At 45.8% G+C, this 23,980-nt stretch overlaps 1 protein-coding gene and 1 long non-coding RNA gene across 3 annotated transcripts in view; one reads left to right on the top strand and one right to left on the bottom strand.

Moving 5' to 3' along the window:
• LOC144772794 (uncharacterized) overlaps positions 1-3,978 on the bottom strand; it is a 174,300-nt gene extending 170,322 nt beyond the window's left edge. Inside the window, exon 1 of the long non-coding RNA XR_013599841.1 lies at positions 3,901-3,978. This is a non-coding gene — a long non-coding RNA (uncharacterized LOC144772794). The remainder of the gene's footprint in view (positions 1-3,900) is intronic.
• KPNA3 (karyopherin subunit alpha 3) overlaps positions 1,308-23,980 on the top strand; it is an 802,806-nt gene continuing 780,133 nt past the window's right edge. Inside the window, exon 1 of one of the 2 annotated variants that reach the window (XM_078657369.1) lies at positions 1,308-1,818. Coding sequence is in view for 1 of the 2 variants with exons in the window: in XM_078657368.1 (XP_078513494.1) it covers positions 4,147-4,215 (69 nt within the window). In the remaining variant the exon portion in view is untranslated. Of the gene's footprint in view, positions 1,819-4,029; positions 4,216-23,980 lie in introns of those variants that run through there. The other variant, XM_078657368.1, reaches the window with a different exon arrangement.

Below are 23,980 nucleotides of genomic sequence, written 5' to 3'. Positions count from 1 at the left end.
CATCCATGTCAAAATCAAATTTGTCTCACTTTTATATTTTTCCCAAACATAACTTAACTTGTGACTCAATAGTTTCGGTAGACAACATAGAGTATCGCAACCAGTCAACTAGTCGTTGACACTGATGGTTCAGTCTAGATAGTTACAGTGCCCTCCCCAACCCATGAAATGTCCCTAAAGTACTTGCCCTGACACTTAGCAGCCCCTATCGCACCTCCCCATCGCTGGTGCCGGTCCACGACTGGAGCTATTCAGTCTATCTCCTCCTCATCCTCTGAGCTTTCAATGTCTTCCTCTGGTAAAGGTTCGCACAAATCTCCCCGGTAACTATTCCAAGGTAGCCAGACCTTGTTCCACTTACGCGGGTTAGCTCTCATCTGTTAGCTGCAATTAAGTAATCTAGACAGTGCTGTTACCTGCTTCTCTGGTCTCATCTGTAATTTCTTATTCTAAGTCCTCTAGACAGTGTGGCCGCTTCTGTGTTCCCAGTGGTAAGTCCTCTAGACAGTGCTGCAGCTGCTTCTGTGGTCTCATTCGTAGTTCTGCATTCTAAGTCCTCTCCACAGTGATGCAGCTGCTTCTCTGGTACAATGGTAATTTCTCATTCTAAGCCCTCTTGACAGTGCTGCAGCTCCTTCTCTGTTCCCATTGGTAATTTCTCATTCTAAGCCCTCTTGACAGTGCTGCAGCTGCTTCTCTGTTCCCATTGGTAATTCCTCATTCTTAGTCCTCCAGACAGTGCTGCAGCTGTGTGTCTGTTCCCAGTGGTATTCTTCATCCTTAGTCCTCTAGGCATTGCTGCAGATGCACCTTTGGCCCTGTCAGTAATTTCTCCTTCTAAGTCCTCTAGCCAGTGGTGCTAGCTGCTTCTCTGGACCAGTCGGTAATTCCTCGTTCTAAGTCCTCTAGACAATGCTGCAGCTGTTTCTCTGGACCCAGTGGCAATTCCTCATTGAATGTCCTGCAGCCCTGCCAAGTGTCACGCAGTAGGCGTGATCCTAACGCATTTTTGAGTGGTGGTTCGCATTACCGCACTAAACCGCAAAGTCACGCATTTGTAGTGCTTCCTTGACACCACCGTCGGTGCAAGGAAGTAACGCCCTGACCAAACACATTGAGCATGCAGTGCCGCGGATCGCATGCTTCTCTGGCAGACTTTGCAATTGCAGTAGTGTGCAAAGTGAGTCTATTGATGAATGGCAGCTCAGGAATATGCGCCGACCTGGTGGCTCATTGCTGCAGCATTCATTATTAACACATCTGCTGCGTGCCGGCCGGGGTTGGCATTCACGTGACATGGTGAGGTCACGTGATTGCAACTAACAATGTATCCATAACTGTCTCTGGGCGCGCAGCAGGGCGAGCAGTAGTTACGTTTTATTAGTTTGCCAATGCCCGCCACACAATAATTCTTTTTTGGTGCCTCCTCAATCATGCGCGCAAACACCGGCTTTCACTGGACGGACCGCACACACAGTCATGGCAGAGGCAGATACAGGATTGGATGATTATTACAAAAGGTCCAGCTCAGCTGAGGTGAGGAGTACCCCGCCGCTCGGACCACCGCAGGCGTGCCTCAGCTTCTGTGAAGCTCACCCGGGCATTCCACCGTTATTGGCCTCGCCGTCCTGACCCAGGTGCTCTCCACTTTCGGCCTGCTAGGTGCTCTATGCATAGTGTTATAATTATGGTCCTGTGGCCAAGGGGTTAACCGACTTGGGCCGGGCTGCTGCCTGTAGCTGCGACAGTGTGTAGCAGCCTGGGGGGGAAGGCGCCTGTTGCAGCCGGACCGTCTCCACTCGTCGCCTGCCTCAAGAAGTAAGTGTAAAATAAAATATAACTTATAACCTCTGACACCGTTAAACAATCGGTGCTCTTAATAAAAGTGATGTTGCTTTGCTTTTTAGATTTACAGCAGCCGAGTATCAAGAAAGGTAATGCTTTTTATTTTAGGCTTGTCAGAGCGGAAGAAACTAAAGCGTTACACCTGCTCAAAATTTCGGTAGTGGAGTCTACATTCAGTGCCCCAGCAAACGATGATGGGTGCTTTCAAGTGAGGACATCAAATCTTTAAAACAGTCCTCATCTGCCTCCTTCTTTCCCCGGCCCCACTATAGCAGTCATATTTTCTATGCTTGAGTTGATAAAGTTAAACTGAATCGGAGCGACTTTCCGCCCCGCACCGGGTGCACAAAAGTTGAGTTGATAAAGTGGCAGGCACACTTCTCCGGTTTCTCAACAGATAACCTGACCTTACAACAATAACTGACTTTGCTGAAATCCACAGAAACATTCTTTTGTTCGCAGTGGCGCGGTGCACACTCTCAATGAGAGTGGTGCAGATCACAGTGAGTCCTCGTTTTGTTTAACAATCAGCTTAGCAGGGCACTCGGTGCTTCAGTTTCTGGTGTTCTCCAGCAGTTGTAACATCTTATTAGAGCGCCTCGTTGCTCAAATGGATACAAGTCTTGATATTTATATGTTTTCCTGGTCTTCATTGCTTGATTTTGCGTGCGAGAAAGTGTCACTCATAGTCATTGAAATGTCACTCATAATGACACTGAAATAATGAAAATGTCACACTTTGCAATCTGAAACCTTGGCAGCTATGGTCCTGCAGGCAGTGCTGCAACTGTGTCTCTGTTCAAACATCCCCTACACTGCAAACCAAAACACATAGATAAGACATTGCCATTTACAATGCCTCTAACTCTGACAAATGCATGACCTATTACATTGCAAACGCTTGTTTTATACAGCACTGGTAGAAAACCGTTAGCACAATACGAGGATTGCTTTGGGAAGGGTTTGCTCGAAGCACTAGACATGGCAAATATGGCCATATGCTTCTTTTCTATGTATTCTCTTCTTGGCATGCTGCTTCAACCCTTTTGACACTCCCATCCCCACTCGAGATGGCCGCTGTGAAGTGGAGTACTTCAAAAAAGATCTAGCGACTACGAACAGACCGTTCTAGTCTCTATTAAAAATTGTTTGACTGGGGCGACAGAAGGCAGCAATCCCCGGGAAGCTTCTTCTGGCAGCCGCACAGGTTCAGAGACACAAAAGAAAGACAGCAATATTTGGTACTTGATGTTGAACTGATGAATACGGCACCATGGCGGAGTTGCCTCGATTTGAATCTCTTTCGTACACACTCGCTTCATGTGTGGCTCTATCGAATGGGTAGCAGCCACATACATGCCCACTGTTTAGACTATTTGTGTAAGGGTTCACCCTAACACGTACTTGCAGCTCTATAAGTGTTAACGTGAGCTGTCTATATATAAGGGATAAGTTGTTCCTGGTCAGGTTTCGATTGTCATTGTAAAGGCTTTCCCAGCGACATTTAAGTAATGAACAAAAGCAGCACATCCCTTTAGATGAAAACTGAGATAACTAATAAAACAGCCAAATATGCAGCAGCGTGCACCGATGTAATGCAGAGGGACTCCAGAAACAAACACGAAGGCCTGATGCTACTCAATCCCTGAAACAAACACGCAGGCCGGACTACCCAATACAAAAAAATATTCGTACTACAGGCTCACCACACTCAAAAAGACTACTTTTTCGATGTCTGTAATATAACTGACACCCCCCGAATATCAGAAAGTACAACTATAAGTATCTAAGTACTGGCAATAATTTAGTACGTTTACTCATGACAATAAAGCCTTATTGTCTTGTAAATGGCTCCACATGGGGACCAGAGTCCAGGTGAGCCCTGCTGTTTACCTTACTGACTGCCCACCACTCTCAGCGTCACATTTTTGCACTTCGCCAGAAATCTAGTCCGGAGCGACCAGAATACCCGAGATGCCAGCTTCAGAAGACATTAAAGGGACGGCAAACGGATCGATATAGCATTTGAAAATGTTCAATTGTGCCTCCTACTACCTGAATGGTAATCCTGAACCACGGGACACATGGAGCTCACCCACACCCAACATGTCCGACCAGTGTCCTTCTGCCGTTGCTCTGCAGCCTGTAGTTGTTTACGCACCTCGTTCCTGACGTCACAGCCGGCGCTCTGCCGAAGCCGAGGGTGGGGGCAGGGTTGGGCTCGGCCACCTCCTGGCGGGCGGCGCGCGCAGTAGCAGCAGCAGCTCCTCGGAGTCCCGAGCCTCGGCCGCACGCAGCACCATGGCGGAGAGCGCCGGCCTCGAGAATCACCGCATCAAGAGTTTCAAGAATAAGGGCCGCGATGTGGAGGTAAGACTACATGCCGCCGTTGGCTGCCACCGGAGGGGAGTGCGGACTAGAGGCAGGCTCCGGCCTTCCTGGGCGCGGTCTCTTGCGCAGGGGGCCCCCGAAGAGGTGAAGCTGTCCAGGTGCCACTAGGACCCACACCTATCAGCTGAGCAGGCCAAATGGGGCTGTAAGGAAGTGCTGAAGACGCCGGGAGCCTATGCGGGCATTTAAAGCCAAGGGTGGACGGGCGGGCCTGCCTTCAGTGCACTGACAGCCTCATAGAGGGGCCCGGTGTCCCCGCCCCACCTTCGGCTCATTGAGCCGCACTGTGACTGCTTGTTGTACGGTTTGGAAGGTGGGCTCAGAGATGAAATTATGTCACAGCACTTTATAGCTATTCTAAGTATATTAAGTAGCAGTAAGTGCCATCCATTGCACCCGTCCTCTTCCAAATGTCGGTATTTCGCCAGTCTCAGTTCCCGATCTTCAGAAGCTGCCGGCATGCGAATGGCTTGGTTTCCTCTTGAGCAGAAGAGCGGCTGTACCAGACAACCGGTCCTCTGGGGGAAGTCTACTGTGTGGCGGATGATTGCCCGTCTATTTTAGAATATTATAATCTTTGGGAATCTGTGTACCTTGGTCTTGCAGATGTTGTGCTTTGTAATCTTGTTTGGTGTTTACGTATATGTTGTTCAAAGCAATATTGTAATTATGTTCTGTTGTGTGAAAGTGGCATCATTAAGATTTTAGTTTATAACCCACATAGCATCTCTGTTTAGAAATTCCACTCCTGGGTTGTCATGAGCTTGTTATACTTACTGATGTTTTCTTTTCAAGGTGTGCATATAACATTTTGGCCGAGTGGGATTTATTGGAACCCAGTTCCACTAGTTAATTGTCAATTTAATTATTTGGCTGTTTCTTACTGCCACTAGTTGTCACGCTGTCAAGCCCGTTTGTCCTTTCTAGGAGCCACGCTAGGGTGACCTCATGGATGAGTCTGTTCCCATCAGCCTGTGCCTATGACTAATTCTTAAACCTGTCACTCTTTGTTTACCTCCATGTACACTGCCGTTACAAAAGTAGTTTGTCTCTTATATTCAAGTTTTCATCTACAGTTTTATGGTAGCTTTTATTCTCTCAACCTATTCTAAAAGCTTGGACGTATATTTTATTTATACAGCGCTTACTACTCCTGACGAGGTGTAGAAGTGCTTTTCGGCGAGGAGCACGCTACTTCGGAACCCACAAAGGATTAGTGGTGGGTTAGTTTTGGTAAATATGTGTTATTTGAGCAGTGGACATGTGAGTGTTAGTTGGGATGTTTTATTTGACAGCCTGTTGACTCATTGTCATTTGTTACACTGTTAAATGTATTGACTATCAATCCAGAAGATCTTATTTGTGAGCGTCTCTAGTATTTTCCTTGAATCTGGTTCTGCTCAGAGTGAAATGACTGTCTTCTTTAACAGGCACATTATCAGGAGTATGTTTTGAGGAGCATGGCTCGCAGTAATAAGAATGTTTAAATGCATTTGGGCATAGGTGTGGTGAGTTCTTAAGTAGAATTTTATTACAATGTAATCTGTTCTGGTGTATTATATTATGTTTTAATCATGAATATCTAGGACCTTGTGTATTTTATAGCTTGTATAGGAACTTTTAGCAACAAATAATAGCATTGTACAGGTGGATATCTTGCCCTCCCCCCACCCCTCTGGGCATTTCTGGAACATCTATCTTTTAACAGTACCTTAAGCAAAGTAACATTCGTGATAGATGGATATACGATCTATGCTTTTTTTTTTTGTAACAATGATATTAAAGTCTCCCTCATAGTTTTTCGAAAACTACAGATGGTTCAGTTTGGGAGAGGACCATTTGCCTGAACAAGTGACTATTTAAATACAACTTTATAGTGGAAATGAAGGCACGTTTCTCTCGGAATACTTTAAAAAATGGCAGATGGGGCCATTTTTAAAGTACATTATCATTTTGTCGGTTCTAGAATAGAAACCAGTAGACTGAAAATTCGTCATCGCAGGGTGGGGATGTCTTGATATCATGTACCTGATAGTCTTTTGTTGAAAACAACTGAACTTATGGCACTACCATTTTTGTAAGATCAGTACTACAAAATTGTAATTTCATAAGAAAAACATTTTTTTAGCAGTGCAGACTTTTCATGTACTGTGAGTGTGCTACCATTTCTAAGCTGAAAGAGGCCTTTACATGTTAGTTGCACAACCCTGGATTGTTGAACAAGACCATGTGCTATTTCTAATGAATGTGCCACAGAGCGCCTACATGTTGCTCTGAGCAGAAACTATTTCTGTACTAGGGGTAAATAAGTTTTGAGTTTGAAAGGTACAGCTATATGAGCTTCTTTTGCTCCAAATGTGTCCAACCCCAATGTTGATTATCCTGTAAGGACATACATGTATCATTAGAGCAACCCATACCATCAAAATATCCAGTAGTGGCTAAGGACATTAATGATCCTTTCTTGACCGATGAAGGAAACCATAAGCCTTTTCCTATTTTTGAAGTAACTTTGCATCTGTAGCTCAGATCTAACTTTAACCCAAACTTCTGCAAGTAGTTTATGCAAAAACTGCATGATCTGTGTGTAAAATGGTACTCTGTCCTTTCCAGACCATAAGCTGACCGATAAAAAATCCCTTCTTTGTTTTATCACAACTTTCATCCACAAGTTTTAGGAGACCATCTCCCATAAGGACAATTTTTGAGAATCTGTTGCCACTGCTCACTGAATGATCATTTATTCAGTCAAGCAGACTCTTAGCTTCAAATTGGAAGAGAGAGGGTGCCCACGTAGATGGGTATAGCCTCAGAGGTGCCTTATTTACACTGAAACAGACAGGTTAATAACATCACATGAATTCCTATTATCATAAGTCCAAAATTATTACAAACGTTTCTTCTCAGCAGTGGATGTTTCTTTTTTTAAATGCCTACGTTCTCATTTAAAATGGGACATAATCAGATATCGACTGGTGAAAACGAACACCCGCTAACAAGCAAAATGCTATCACCCTACAGCGTGGTTGACCTATAAAAGATCACAATATATTTGGTAAATGTATTGTTTGTGAATTTTCTTCTAATACCAAACTTTGTACATGCAGATAACATGTTTGCACTTAATTTCCATTCAAATTATAACGTCAACAATGTCATTTATTGTTTATTGTCCCTGCCCACCTAAACTATATTATGCAAACCAGTCAGAAAGTTAAAAACCACATTGCAGCAGGATATAATATAAAATCCATACAACACTATTGTCATTATACTATTTGGAAGCCAGTCCTAATGAAAACCAATCGGTATGGCAAGAGATTAACAAAGAGAGCAAACCGCAAAAGGAGCAACATAGCCCCCATTTGTGGTACAATAGAACTGAAAAGATGGATTATCATCTGGGAATTGAACACTGAATGAATCAAACAACGTGGTCTAAGTCAGTGTTTCCCAAACTTTAGAACAATTAACTTTTGCAACCAACTTTCCTTTAGTGGACTTAAAGCAAAGCAATTTTTGAATGCAACTAAATCCTTGTTGTAGCGCATTATCATTTATAGACTACAAATTTTACTTTGAAATAGCCACTAAATTTGCACAGACATAACTTTTTACTGGTAAAACTATATTGCACACAAATTATAATTCGTGGAAATCGATTTTCTGTAAGTATTTATCATTTGTGCATCACCAAGTAAAGTGTCAATTTGTTTTGATCCTATTAAAATCTGTTTCCAACACACTTCAGAATTACAAAAATGTGCTTCATATATGCATTCCTAACTCTTAATGCATACAGTTCATTTACATTTTGTTGTGTTATGCAAAAACCCCTTACAGCCTTTCCTTTCAAACTCCCTGTACTCCAGCAAGATTGTCACATAATTCACTTTAAAAACCCCTCTCACTTTGTGGTCAAAGAAAGAAAAGTAACCCCCACGTTAAAAGAATATTCTGCAATTTGTCGCAAGACGTAGCCCGACATTTGACCTCAGTTTAAAGCACTATTAAATGTGACAAGATAAACACAATTGAAAGCTCGTTTTATTTATTGCTTGGACTTTCCTCACACACCAAAAATCGTCTGCCGACCCATAGTTTGAGAAACGCTGGTCTGTTTGTACGTCCCAGTTTTGCTCCTTGTGTTTGGAAATTATTTCATATAATATGCTCCTCTAACAATAGAGGAGTTAAGTGGCAATGAACCAAAATGTATCAATAAGTTAAATATTGCATATATTTTTGTAAGGTAATATATTTTATTGTCTTATAGCACAGAAGTGATTGGATATATGACTTGCTAATGCAAACCTCTGGATTATTGGTTCTGGCCGTTAATTATAGCTTAATGCACAAAAGCCCTCCACCTCCATTGATTTAGCTAGCAAAAATAGGTTTAGGACTGGGGGAAGAAACAGTAAACTAGACTCTTCCCTCCTCTACCCCTCTTTGCATCATCTCATACCTCTTTTATTAGTCAGATCTCCCAAACAAGCCTTTCTAAACCCTTCTCTCTGACTTTTCCCTCCTCTGCCTCCCCTTTACTCATCCTAGACCTCCTACTGACTGCTATGAGCTAAAAAGCTAAAACAAAACACAAAAAAACCTTTCTAGACCCTTCCCTCTTCTATCCATCCACTATCCTTTTCAATCCGGATAACAGACTAACATGTCCACTGCTCAAATTAATTTCATATTTCCCTATACTAATTCACCACAAATACTTTTTGGGTTCCGCAGTAGCATGTTACTCGCTGAAAAAGAGATTCGACACCTCGTCCGGGGTTGTAAGCACTGTATAAATGCCATTACAGAGGAATAAATATCATTGCAAACAGATCCAAATCAATTTTGAAAATGTATTTCATAAAATTTAGATTTCTTTTAATTTTTATAAAATTTCGTTTATTTTTTGACATTATTTGCATACATATAAACATGTTCCATCTATTGTAGGAAATAAACTTTCATTTGGTAAAAAAAATACCATATCACTACAAAATTCAACACATACCCCCATGCGCACTCTTGTATCATACTCCCATCTCACATACCATTCATTCCACATCCCGTTCATTCATGACATATCAGTCAAGATAAAACAGCGTCCACCAGCAGGGTTTAATTTTTTTTCTCCTTATGGTTTATAGGTCCAGATTGGACACCTCAACAGCCAACACGCTCTTTGGGTATATATTGGTTATGCCACCTTCTTCAGGACAGTATTATCTTTAACTGTGTACCTATAAAATCAGGAGGACAAACAGGGAAAATCTAAAAACAAACAAATAATGTATAATACTTTTCAATCCTTATTATATACCAGATCTTGACATGTTAACAATAATTTATTTTCTCTTGGTGTAAAATAATATATCATAAATTATAAAAAAAATGTTAGTAAAAATGTAAGAAATGTGAATTTTATTAAATACATTTTCAAAATTGATCTGGATTTAAGTAATTCAGGACCTTTCTTCCATTTGTTATTTATTGCTTCACGTCTCCTCTGTGCTCGTTTTTATTAATTTTGATCATTTACTTTCTTTGGTCCCCTTTTTCAGTGTTGTATAATTAATTCAAAACCTTTAGTGTGTTTAATTGTAAAGATAATCCACCATTCATGCATCAGTGCTCATAGTTGTCTGTAGGTACTCAACAGACATTTGGAAGATTTTCAAATCTTGTTTATTTTGTCTAAACATCTTAAGTATGTGTCAATGAAACTAGTTTCACTGCTAGAAATTCCTTTTTACTTGCTCATTTTATACTCTGGAAGATATTTGATCCTTGCACCAGAGGCCCTGTTTTTTTAAAGGTTGGTGTGGCCTATGTGCCTTCACTTAGGTTGTGTTTTTGCACAGAGAGATGGTTGCCTTTAGTGTGCCTCTTCAGCTTAATTTGTGTGAGCCCAGCTAAAGTTCTCTTCCTGCTCTTTTCAGTATATATCTGTCTTAGAAACAAAGTCCTAATTTTATGAATCCTTCTTATTTTTCAGTCTAATAATGTTTGGATTCTTTGGAGTGGATTTTGTTTCACCGTTAAATTTAAAGGGAGCTAGTCCTTTCGCGAACATGACTACCTTTTTTCTGTAATGTTTTATTTTTCATGTCCATGATTGAAGGGGAGAGGAGTTAAAGGCCTATTCTTCCGTCCTCCCAAGCTAATCAGTCTTAGTACCAAAAAGGGGAGTAGTGATAGTAAATTATTCATCTACCCGTGAACCACTGGGAGATGTGGCACTCAGGTTCACATCCCCGGTCTGGGTGAGTTCCCCCCCCCCCTCTCTCCATGTAATGTGGGAGAAAGAGTTATTTGTTATTCTTTATGGTGCAATTATGTGTCAGAGAAATTGTGGTTAAAACAGTCTAAGACTCTCCACACCAAACTATTTAGGGATGTTCCTGCTGGATTAAAAATGTCTATGGTTTTGCTCGTATTATATCAGTTTTTATTCCAGCAAGGGTCTAATTTTCCCACATTTTTCAAATCTATGCACAAGGGCTAGAAGTAGGAAGTAGTAGTTCCAGGGTTGGAATGCCCTGTGAATTAGTACACACCCACTAACTTTAATAACTTGTATGTTGAAGGGTTTTTGCTAACTCCTCTACGATCTCTTCCCACACTAGAAAAGGTTGGAAGTTTACTCCGTACGAGAGTGCCAGTAGTACTTTTTCCAGGGTTATGGAAAAAATACGATGTAGAAAATGTGAATTTGCAGTGGGTCAGCAGATTTTCACATGAGCAAAAATATAACATAGCGATACAAAAGGGGGATGATGGACGGAGCGTTTGAACAAATCAAACACTCACCCCCAGTCAACTGATCTGGGTTTAATCCATCACCATTCTTTAGTTCACTCAGCCACCCCAGTTCAGACATGGCTATATGCAAATCAGTCTGACCCTGTGCCTCATGGGAACAGTGCAGCCCGAACTGCTAAGCCATGTCTTCCCTGGACCGGAAACAAGCATCCTGGGACCGGTTTCGGATTCATAATCCTCATCAGCCAGGCTATCTTGAATCCAGTGGCCAAGTGAACAAGGGACTCACGTCTGAGCATACCCTGCCAAACTTAGGGCGAACAAAGCGATACAAAAGGGGGATGATGGACGGAGCGTTTGAACAAATCAAACACTCACCCCTAGTCAACTGATCTGGGTTTAATCCATCACCATTCTTTAGTTCACTCAGCCACCCCAGTTCAGACATGGCTATATGCAAATCAGTCTGACCCTGTGCCTCATGGGAACAGTGCAGCCCGAACTGCTAAGCCACTTGGCCACTGGATTCAAGATAGCCTGGCTGATGAGGATTATGAATCCGAAACCGGTCCCAGGATGCTTGTTTCCGGTCCAGGGAAGACATGGCTTGGCAGTTCGGGCTGGACTGTTCCCACAAGGCACAGGGTCAGACTGATTTGCATATAGCCATGTCTGAACTGGGGTGGCTGAGTGAACTAAAGAATGGTGATGGATCAAACCCAGATCAGTTGACTGGGGGTGAGTGTTTGATTTGTTCAAACGCTCCGTCCATCATCCCCTTTTGTATCGCTTTGTTCGCCCTAAGTGTGGCAGGGTATGCTCAGACGTGAGTCCCTTGTTCACTTGGCCACTGGATTCAAGATAGCCTGGCTGATGAGGATTATGAATCCGAAACCGGTCCCAGGAAGCTTGTTTCCGGTCCAGGGAAGACATGGCTTGGCAGTTCGGGCTGGACTGTTCCCACAAGGCACAGGGTCAGACTGATTTGCATATAGCCATGTCTGAACTGGGGTGGCTGAGTGAACTAAAGAATGGTGATGGATCAAACCCAGATCAGTTCACTGGGGGTGAGTGTTTGATTTGTTCAAACGCTCCGTCCATCATCCCCTTTTGTATCGCAAAAATATAACATACCATAACGTGCATCTGTAAAGTGCATGTTTACCCTAGTATATCTTGGCTCTGAACAAATGCGAGGATGAGGTCTAACAGTTAAGGCGGTTGATTTTTTTTTTTTTTTTTAAAATCTTTATTTTGCACGAAAACAAAAAGGAAACAACGACATTTGCATTCGTTAAGCACAATTGTACATCAATATCAATTGTCAACCAGTGAAAGGAACTTAACATATCGAGCGTCAGCACCTATCAGTGACTAGATTTGCCATACACTGGAACATGTAGGAAAGACAAGCATAGTGGAAGCATGGCTCAAGGTTGCATCTTCACAAGTAACTCCCTGAAAAATGCATTGCTGACATATCCCTTTGAGTTCAACAATACAGAACTGTAAATAAACCATAAAACTTATAACTTAAAAAGAAACGAAGGTCATCATTGAGCACAATATTGCGATTAGCCACATACAGTTGTTCACAGGTTCAGTTACTCAGCATTTCACCCAAGGTAGCGCTGTGTTCTCGCCTCCTCCCGGCCTCCCCCAGTATCGTGTTGGCACACCCTTTGCCACTAGTCCTCGTCCTCCTCAGAGTCCGAGTCCTCACCCTCTGGCAAGGCCTCGCATGGTTCCCCTCTGTATTTGTTCCAGGGCTTCCATACCCCATTCCATTTGCGAGGGCATGCCCTCAATGCATATACTGCTCTTTCCTTCACCATGAGGAGGTCCATGTTTAGTATCCACCCCGCTACCGTCGGCACCTCTGGGGCCCCCCATTTCTGCGCAATGTCCCGCTTGGCCACTGTCACCGCCAGCGTGACCCACAATTGTCCATACCTATTGAGGTCCGTAGGATCCCAGACATTCAGCAGACACTTACGGGGTTCCGGTAGGACAGATACTTTGATGGCCTGTGAGACTGTACGCATAATCTGTCTCCAAAGTTCCCTTATGTGTGGACAGTCCCATAACGTGTGGAGGAGAGTCCCCTCCTCCCCGCAACCCCTGAGGCAGTATGGGTGTGTCGCCCTTTGTATTCTATGCAGCAGAGTTCGGGTATAATAGGTGCGATGTAAAATTTTGAGTTGCACTAGGCGGAATCTGGCCGAAATGCCCACCTCTCGCGGTGAGGCAAGCGCCTCGTTCCACTCCGTCTCATCCATTTCACCCAATTCATCCTCCCATTTTTCTTTAAGTCTCTGTGCGGGATCTGGCAGATTATTAATCAGTTTTTTGTACGTGAGTGAGGTCGCTTTCTGTTCCATAAATTCGGTCAGTAGCCTGTCCTCCAGTGGTGACGATTTTGGGAGTGTGGTGTCTGGTGGGATTGCTTGCAAGAGAGCATGCCTGATCTGTACATAGCGATACGTTTCAGAGGGACCCATGCCGTACATCTGTTGAAGCTGTGGAAAAGGAACCACCGTGCCTCTGTCCCAGAGGTCCCCCACCACTGATATCCCTATGGCATCCCATCTCTCGAACCCTTTACATGTCCGCAGGGCGCCCAGTGTTTTAGTGTCCCATAACGGAGTTAGCCTGGTGATTTTACCCTTCCATCCCAGACGTGACTGCGCCGCATGCCATATTGTCGCCGTGTGAAGCGTTGGGCCAAGCAGGGCCCTCACTTGCGGGTGGTTGTATAGCACTGAAAGCATACCTTCAGTCCCCAGTTGCGACCAGTCCGCCTTATACGCGGGGTCTGCCCGCGAGACGTGTATCCAATGATTAATAACCTTAAGCTGGGACGCCCAGTAGTATAGTTGTAGATCAGGCAGCGCTATTCCCCCCTCGTACCAGCTCCTTACCAATTTACTCTGTGCTATCCGTGCCGGGCCACCACTCCAAAGCAAAGTGGAGACTAATGCCGCGACCTGTCGGAAGTAACGTGGGTTTACCACATAAGGGGAATTTTCGAGCACATACAGAAACCTCGGGAGAGCCATCATTTTATACAGTGCCGCTCGGCCTATGAGGGTCAACGGTAACGCAGCCCAGTATCGGACATCTGCACGCAGACGTTGCAAAGGCGGCTGCAAATTTTCGGTGGAAAACCGCGCAGCATCGGCAGACACAAAAATACCCAGGTATTTAAAAGAGGTGGTGGTTATCCTAAGGGGACAGGTTCCCGGCAGCACCGGATCCGGGCCCTTGAGTACATAGAGCACAGACTTAGACCAGTTCAGGGTATAGCCCGATGCCCTACCGTGGTTGTCACAAAGAGTCAACAGGGCAGGGACCCCTTCATTCGGTCCGGTCATGTAGATCAGCATATCGTCCGCATATAGGGAGACCTTGTCCTCCCATCCCTCCTCCCAAGCGATTCCCCGGAACAGCGGCGTCGCTCTAAGCAGGACCGCCAACGGCTCCAGTACCAATGCAAACAAAAGGGGCGATAGCGGGCACCCTTGTCTGGTTCCCCGCCCCAGTGGAAAGGTCGACGATATGTGACCGTTTGCAACCACCTGCGCCATCGGCAAGGCGTAGAGCAAGCGGACCCATGCAAGATACTTGGGGCCAAACCCCATTCGGGTCAGAACAGCAAAGAGGTACTCCCACTCCACCAAGTCAAACGCCATTTTTGCGTCTAGGGAAAGTATCACAGCCTGGTCCGTGAGAAGATGTGCCCTCGCCAACACCCCATGCACCCTCCGTAAGTTCAGCGCTGTGCTCCTGTGAGGCATGAAGCCTGATTGGTCGGGGTGGATCAGGGCACTCAAATGCTTGGTCAGACGAACGGCCAGAAGTTTCGCCAGGATCTTTGCTTCCGCATTGAGCAAAGAAATGGGGCGGTACGATGCGCAATCCGTTGGTGGTTTGGTGGGTTTGGGAATGGCCACGATAGTGGCTGTGCGTTGGTCGAGCGGAAGCAGAACCGCCTCCACGCTTTCCATGTACATGTCCAAGAGAGGCTTGGCCAGTATCGAGTCCACCGCCTTATACCACTCCACAGGGATACCGTTTGGGCCCAAAGCCTTACCGGATTGTAACGCCTGGATCGCTAACTGGATCTCCCCCTCCGTCAAATCTATATCAAGCTCTTCCCGCGCTTCAGGAGTAAGCACAGGGACAGAAATGTGGTCGAGGGACGCCATGGCCTCTTGTTCCGTGACCGTTCGTATCGGTGTGTAGATCTCCCTGAAGTGGTGCGCTAGGGCTTGTACTATCCGCTCCGGGTGGGTCTGCAGCTGGCCCCTAGCATCATATAATCGTTGTATCCCCCTGTTGCTGCCGCCCCTTTTGTCCAGCCATGCTAACAGCTTCCCCGCCTTATCCCCCACATCATATATTCGTTGTGCGGTGTTCGCGAGGTGCCCCTTAGTGATTGTAGTGAGATGTGCCAGGTGCTGCTGCTGTCGGAGTTGTAACTCATGTGCCGTGGCAGGGGTGGGGTCGGCCATGTGAGCATTATTCGCCGTGTGCAGTGCCAGCTCTAAATTAGCCAGTTCAGCTCTAGATTCCCGTTTATGCCCTGTAATTGCCGATATGGATGCCCCTCGGAAGACCGTTTTATACGCCTCCCACAGCATCGAGGGTGAGGAGACCGAACCCGTGTTCTCACTAAAGTAATGCGTTGTAGTCAATTTAAGTTTTTTCCTAATCCCAGGAACCTGCAGATAGTGGGGATATATTGGATACATCCTAGCACGTTTTCGTTCTTTGGTAGAAAGGTGAAGGGAGAGTGGGGAGTGGTCAGAGATGCCCCTCGGTAGGATGTCTAGCCCTTCTATGGAGCCTAATCCCACCCCTAGAGAGAAAAAGTAGTCAATACGTGAAAGGCTGTCGTGGGGGGCTGAGTAGTGCGTGTATTGCTTCTCTGTGGGGTGCAAGTGACGCCATACATCCGTGAGACCCATGGCATTCAGAAATCCAGGAAGCGTGGCATTTCCCCTCTGGCGGTTCCGTATGGGAAACGTGTCCAGTAGGGGGTCTGTGATAGCATTGAAGTCCCCCCCCAGGATCATATCACCTTCCGGGAGATCGAGGAGAAACTGCCCAAGAGCCGGCAGCGCTGTAGAATGGAGCGCTGGGGGGATGTACACAGATACCACATTAAAGGACCTCCCCTCCCACTGGCCAGAGAGTGCCGCAAAGCGCCCCTGATCGTCTGTCTTGTGGCCAGTGACCAGAAAGGATGAGTTATTCTTAAGTAGTATCCCGGTACCCCTGGATCCCGTGGTGAATTCGGCGTGGACTGCCATGGTGTAGCCACGCCTATTCAGTGCTTTGCATGTGGTCCCCGCTAAATGTGTTTCCTGAAGTAGCACCAGTTCCGATTTATGGCGTTTAATGGTTTGCAGTACCAAACCACGTTTGATTTTGTCCCCCAGTCCCCGAACGTTCCATGTAAGTAGCTTCAGTGGGGGCACCAGTGTCGTTACAGGGGCGTCCTCAGTGGGTGCTACTTGTGTTTGGTGTGCCATTTGTGTTCAATACCCAAGATGCTAACGGGCAACAATGTGGTGGGGCCAGTGTGCGGAACCGCACGCCATGATACCTGGCGTAGATGACTAGTAGTGCAACTGAGTCCTGTACATTCAGAATGATGACCAAGTACCTTAACTTTAACTTTAACTGTAACAGTGCAAGTCTGCCCCCCCCACCCCCTCCCTGCTCCCCTGCTCCACGGACGAAATCCCGCCCGCATCCCCAACTTGGCAGAGTGCTTTCGTTCCCTCCCCATTTAGTTTTACTTGCTTGTGGGGTTGGTGAGTCCCCTACAGGCACCGGCCAGAGCCCGCCCTACTCAGTTCCATCGGTCCGAAGTCCCAAGGGCTGTGTCCAGATCAAGATATACTCAGCTCAGGGAATCAACCCACAGTAGGCTGTCCGGAGTCAAACGGATCCCTCTCAAGATCAGATTCCAGTCCCCCGGCTGCACCTTGTTCGGATGTTGGGCTGTCCGCCCGGCGTTCCGGCGTCCTCTCGTTGCGGCGGGCCTGGCGTTCTTTGTGCGGGCGCTGCGGTTTGCCCACCTGCCTCCAGCCATCCAGCCATTCTCGCGCCACCTCAGGCGTGTCAAAAAACCATGTCTTTCCCTCAGCAACAATCCGCAGTTTGGCGGGGAAGAGCATCGAATAGATCAGGCCCCTGTCACGCAGTGTCTTTTTCACTTCATTGAAGGATTTTCTGCGCCTGGCCACCTCGGCCGTGTAGTCCGGGAAAAAGGCCAGAGTAGAGTTTTGAACTTTTACAGGCGGTGCCACCCTGGCTGCCTGCAGGATGGCGTCCCTGTCCCTAAAGTTGAAAAGTCTAGCCAACACCGGCCGTGGTTGAGCTCCTGGTTTGGCCGTACCCCCAGGGACCCGGTGTGCTCTCTCAACGGAGAAGAAGTTGGACATGCCTTTGGGCTGCAGTTTGGTCTTGACAAGGTCCTCGATGTAGAGGTCCATGGCGCCCTTCCCCTCCGATTCCGGAAGGCCTAAGATGCGGACGTTGTTCCTCCGTGAGCGCCCTTCCTGGTCATCCAGTTTTGCCTGTAGTTGTTTGGTGGTCTTGTCCAGCCGCTCCACCGCCACCTGCAGATCCGAGGTGTCTTCAATGAGTGATTTTGTGACCACCTCCACTTGGGACACCCTCTCAGACATCTTTTTAAAATCCGCTCTCAGTAGGTTCACTTCAGTGGAGATGGTGCCCACCGTTGCCTGGACCTCAGTGAGGGTCTTCATTATGGCCTCCAGTGTGACTTTCCCAGCCCCATTCGCGTCTGCGGACGCACCCGTGGAATGGCGCCCAGGCCCCTGCGATTGTCCACTCTGGGCATAAGCGAATTTATCAAGCTTCGCCTGCGTCGTTGTGTGCCTCGTGTTTTTGCCCGTCATGACGCTGTGTGTAGCGCTGCACCGTCCGATCCGCCTAGCTGGCCCCGGTACAGCCTTTCACCGCTTCCCTGGTCTTTGTGGGCGCGTGCCGCTATCGCAAATGTGAGAGCGCAGGTTGTGACGCACCGCAGCCCCCTGATGCCAGGCCCGCGTCGTAAACTGCTCCGGATTTCTCTGTGTATGCCCCCGTGAGAGCGACCCTCACCTCCGCGGGCACTGCAGTTGGCGGCGGTATGAGGCCGAGACTCGCCTCTGGTGGTGTCGGGAGTAGTGGCTCCCTGCAGGTAAAATTCGGTTACGTATATGGCGGTGCCCCCTCCACGTGGGTCTCACCTCCGTGTCCTATTCCTGTATGTGCGCATTGGGTGCAGGCGCTGCCAGGCTATGAGCGCCCCTCCGTCCCCACTCAATTCTGGGCCAGAGTCAAATATGGCGAGTTGCAGGGGGGGGCCGCGCGTTTCCAGGCGTCTCGGCGTGTGCGTGGGGATTAGCCGGTCTCGCAGCCTCAAAATGGCCCCCTCGCGTTGTAAGGATACCTCCTCGTCCTGTCCGCGAAGAGACCTCAGTGCCGCACGGATGGTCGGGCTGTTGCACTGGTCAGACGCCGCGCCGGTCTCGTCTGTCGATCGTAGGGTGCAGGCGCCGGGCAGAGCCGATGTCTTCCCGCCGGGTATGATGGACTTCCGGCCGGGCGCAGCCCGTACTCCAGGCCGGTGCTGCCGGTCAGGCGGAGGCCCCACTTTGCCGTCGCCCAACCCGGCACCTCCCGGCGTCGGATTGTCACCGGGGGCGGCTCAATGTGCGCCGCTTGGTTTCCGGAACCGATTTCACCCCTTCGGGCAGGCTGAAGAACGGATAAGTGGTCGGATATTTATGCGGGCCGGTCAGCCTTACGGAGCTCCCGAGTTAAGCTGCCGCCATGCTCGGCAGTCGGCCACGCCCCCAAGGCGGTTGATTTTAAAGCTCCGGAGCAGGGTTCGAATCTCGACAGGGACGCTTATCCTGTGATTCTGGGCAAATCACATAATCTCCCCGTGCCTAACAAAATGATTGTGCCCATCTGTAACGTAACTGGTGCTCATGTACAGTGCTCAAATACCTTAGTCAAGTTTGCGATATATAAAACTTCCCCCCTGTCCCCCACAAAAAACTGTTTGTTAGCCAACTCAATTTTACTCATTATTGACCTTGCCAGCATTAAAATCAGTGGGCATGTTTTTTTTTTTTGTTTTTTTTTCAGGAGTTTTATATAGCGCGAACTAGAACCGAACCGAATCCGTTATCAGAGCGCTTTACATAGCACCAGTTACGTTACATGAGGACACACTTTCATTTTTTAGGCACGGGGAGATTAAGTGATTTGCCCAGAATCACAGGGGTTTTTTGGCGTAGTTACCGAGACTCGAACCCAGATCCCCAGGTCCGAGGTCGAGCGCCTTAGCCGTTAGGCCAACCCCTCTACCCCAATTATAGCACAGGAAATAATAAGTAATACAATGGAAATAATTTTATATTCGAATAAGTATGATGTTTAGTATTAACATGAGCGAAGCTGGGTTCCAGGAACCACATGGCAATACAGAGTCAGACTACAAGTCAAATAAAACATGTTTCACATTGTAAATTCGAAAGACTCTCCATCCACTGCCTTATCACTAATTCTCATTCTGTGCATGGCAGCATCTTCCGCTCCTCAATAATTCATCTCCTCCATGACATTTGTACAAATTACCGTCACAACTTCGAAGATGTTTGTCAATGCCCTTACGTTCTAGAAAGCACATGCAAAAGTCAGTAGAGCTTACAGTCATTTGGAAGAGTAGAATAGGGGCAACAAACCAAACCGATCATAAGGACCCAATATAAAAATATATTTTAATAAAATTGTGAAATTTGAGGAGAATGGTACACACATGCATATAAGAACAAGGGTCAGTACAAGATATACATATTGGAGCATATCAGATTACATTTCTAATGCCTCGTCAAATCTACTGACAGCATGGAAAGGATAGTGACATAGAATGGTTTTAAAGTAATCAAAGAGCATTTCATGGCAACAATAGATTCATACAATTACCCAGGTCTCAATGAACCTCATATTGTGTATGATACTAAGCCGTAGTGTAGACAAATAATGTCCATAGTGATTCTATGGATTGTAACTCTTTAGTGCTCTATGCATATATTGACAATTGAGAATTGCAATTGTAGTCCCAGCAATGCCTGAATGTATATTGCTTATGCGAAAATGGAATTCCCAAAAGTTTTCTAGGTGTGGTTTCCAGGCATACTTTAGTAAACTTCTCCATATTCCTGAAAGTCATGAATCTGAATGAATACGGGAGCCTATTAGCAAGTGTATTTCTTTGTGCCCCTAAATTATTTTCATGTTGCTTATAACAGCTTCGCATTAATTCCCCCCCCCCCGCCCTGTTTAAAAAAAAAAAAAATGTTGGCATGTATCATACACATTTTGCCAAAAGATGATGTAGGGTAATGGTAAAAGTATATGCAATGTTGGTCCGTACTGTAATGTGGCAGTTACGTGGTTGGCGTTTCAAGAGGGGTTGGGTCTATTTGTCCATCATCCAAAGTCAACATGAAACTTGTTACCTATGACCCCAAACAATATGTCCTGGGCGACAGGGATTCCACACCCCTGCTATCTCTTTTGTAATGGCTGTAAATTTACACTCTCTGCATAGGACATTTAATTTCACTGGTTCTGTACCCCTATGGTCTGGTTGTTCCTATTTTATTTTTGATCAGTGGTCTCCTGTACCTGGCGAGCTCTCAGGTGTGCACTTTAAACATTTTCTTTTTAATGAAAAATTTGGTTTTGATGTCTTCACTTTGTGGAGCACAGTATTTGCCGGTGTAGTTGATTACCCTTTTGCTGTATTGGATACTGTTATAAGTGGTGGCCTAGAATAGGTGATCTTCAGTTTCCGTTTATCCTCTAGCAGTAGTTGACTGTGATTGTTTCTAGCTCTCTTGAATGCTCTGGTGACTATGCATCTCGGATAGCCTCTTTGGATGAGTTTGTCTGCAAGTTGTTTGCTTCAATATCGTAATCATTGAGTGAACAATTGTGGTGTAAGCACAGGAACTTGCACCTGGAGATTATTCTGGAGTGTTAGTTTTACACTACGAACGTTTCCATCCTCTGTTGCTATCAGTTGGTTTGTAGTGTACGCTTGTTGTTAAAACCTTGTTCTTTGGTATAATTTAGAGGTCGAGGAATGGTGGTGATATTTGTTTTCATGGTATAAGTGAAATGCAGAAGTTAGTTGAAATTATTGCCCCATTTAATGAAGTCTTTGGCTGTAGTCTCATCTCTCTTCTATATGACCAGCACATCCTCAATGTACCACCGCCATATTGTGATACCATTCCTGAAGCTGTTGTCACAATAAATAACCTAGTCTCAAAGTAGTGGACCTATAAAAATGCTAAACTGGGAGCAAAAGTGCTTCCTATGGAATGTATGTATAAAGTGTTGTTGAATTCAAACTAATTTTTTGTCAAGGCTATTCTTGCAAAGGTAATGAATTCTCTGAAAGCCATGTGTTCCAGTTTTGATTGCATAGGATTCCTTCTATGTCCGTGATCGTCTCTTCTTGCAGTATAATTGTTTGACGTGTTAATATTTTCCATTCCGCTTCCAATTCAGATACGCCAGTGTAATTTTAATCTGATGAATGGACCATTGATATTCTGCCAGGCTGAAGGGTTGACTGTACGCGAGTGGCTCATCATATCAATTTCGTTTGGATAAAAGCACAATATATTGTTGACCTGATCTCTCACAAAGTCTGACCAGCCACTTGTCAATCAACGCACTTTACAGTGAAGAAATGCCCAGTTTCTTCTATGGGCTGTTTAAAAAGCACCCGTTGTAATGGATATCATTCTTTAAATAAATACATGATGGCATTGGCCCAAAAATATTCTCTTGTTGATCCTTTTTATAATTTGTGTTTTTAAACGAATCAACATTACTATTGTTAATGGTATTTATAATGCAGGCAATAATATGTATAGCTCTTTTGGTGTGGAGCCATTGCTTTTTCTCTGTACTTTTTCTAAGCTGGGCGGCCATACAATATTTTTGAAATATGCTGGGATTTTTAAACCGGAGTACAATCCTCTCTCAGGAATAACACTATGCTATTATTGGGACAGTATATCCTCCCTCTGAAGGGCTGTCGATCATTTACTGGGCAGTACCAACACTACTCTGCATTACACTTCTCAGGAGGACTGATATACTTTTCATAGACACAGTCAACGCTTCTATGCAGGGTTGGTATGTTATCCATAGGCAGCACCCATAGTTCCCAGTGCAGCTTACGTTCCTTTCTTTATAGGACAAATCCCACCCTTCTTGTTGGGCTACGATACATTTGTTAGGTTGTCAGCAGGGATGACATAATGCTGTCAGCTGTACCAATAGCCAAATCTGGTGGCTCATTGGGCTAATGAATCCAGTGCATGCATTTGATTCGTCCACATGTTTGAATTCCAACTCATTAACTCAGTATTTCATCCTGTCAACCCATTCTATGCGTCTGACGGTTGGGAGCCACCTGACTGCTCCCGACCGTTCTCCGACATGGCACTGGAAATCCCTCAGTGTATCCTTTTAACCAAATCAGCCTCCGCTTACCCAGCTCCGGAAGCTGTCCCGGTTGTTTTAGTGAAATGACGAACAGTGCCCACGGCGAACGCTGGGTGGTAGTGTATTTATGCCAGTGCGTTGACCCCATGCAGAAATGGAAGGAAATGGGATTGTTTCTTAGCTAAATTTAAGGTTTACAAGGGATTCTGGGTATGGAAATGTTGGGGGGGATCAATGCAAGCCACACTTCCCTGGACTCCCCCGGGTGTCAAGTTTTCAGAAATGTGTGGGTTTGATATGTTTCTCTTGAACGCTGCAGAGCCAGGGACTGAAACTGAGGTGCCATGCTTTCCAAAACCGGGTTGTTTTGCAATAGATCATTTTGTGGTCTCCACAATGTTCTGGGTACTTGGCCCACCCACACAAGTGAGGTACCATTTTATCAGGAGACCTGGGGGAACGCTGAGTGGGAGGACATTTGTGTCAGCCCGATGATCCCGCAACCATTCCATGGAGAAATGTGAGAAATGTGTTTTTTTCCCCCCAGCTAAATTTTAGGTTTTTAGGGGATTCTGGGTACGTAAACTTAGGGGTATCCATGCAAGTCACACCTCTCTGGACTCCCCCAGTTGTATCGTTTTTAGAAATGTCTGGGTTTGGTAGGTTTTCCTAGTTGCCCGTTGAGCCTGGGACCAAAAACGCAGGTGCTCCCCTAGCAAAACCAGGTCGTTTTGTAATAAATAATTTTGATGTCTCCACAATACGTTTTGGGCCCTTGACTGTCGTGGGTACTTGACCCACCCAAACAAGGGGGGGGGGGTTACCATTTCTATCGGGAGACTTGGGCGAATGCTGGCTGGTTGGAAGTTTGTGGCTCCCCACAGATTCCAGAACTTCCGTCACAGAAATGTGAGGAAAATATGCTTAGTTTTTACATAGTTTAAGGTGTGCAAAGGATTCTGGGTAACAGAACCTAGTGAGAGCCACACAGGTCACCTTATACTGGATTCTCGTTGATGTCTAGTTTAAAAAAAATGTATACATTTTCTAGGTTTTCCTAGGTGCCGGCAGAGCTAGGGTCCAAAACTACAGCTAGGCACAGTGTGAAAAAAAGGGTCAGTTTCCTTTGGAAAAATGTGAAGTGTCCACGTTGCGTTTTGGGCCATTTTGTGTCACGGGCAAATGCTGGTCGGGTGGAAGTTTGTGGCTCCATGCAAATTCAAGAACTTTCCATCACAGAAATGTGAGGAAAATGTATTTATTTGACAAAGTTGGAGTTTTGCAAGGGATTCTGACTAACAGAAGTTAGTGAGAACCACACTCCATCCTGGATTCCCCATGGCTCCTAGTTTTACATTTTTAAATAAGTTTTCTAGGTTTCCCTAGTTGTGGGCTGAGCTAGGGTCCAAAACCACAG

This window comes from Lissotriton helveticus, chromosome 8 (genome assembly GCF_964261635.1).
Source record: "Lissotriton helveticus chromosome 8, aLisHel1.1, whole genome shotgun sequence".
Classification (NCBI taxonomy): domain Eukaryota; kingdom Metazoa; phylum Chordata; class Amphibia; order Caudata; family Salamandridae; genus Lissotriton; species Lissotriton helveticus.
The sequence above is the reverse complement of the archived record's forward strand: the minus strand, read 5'-3'. Positions and strand labels throughout refer to the sequence as shown.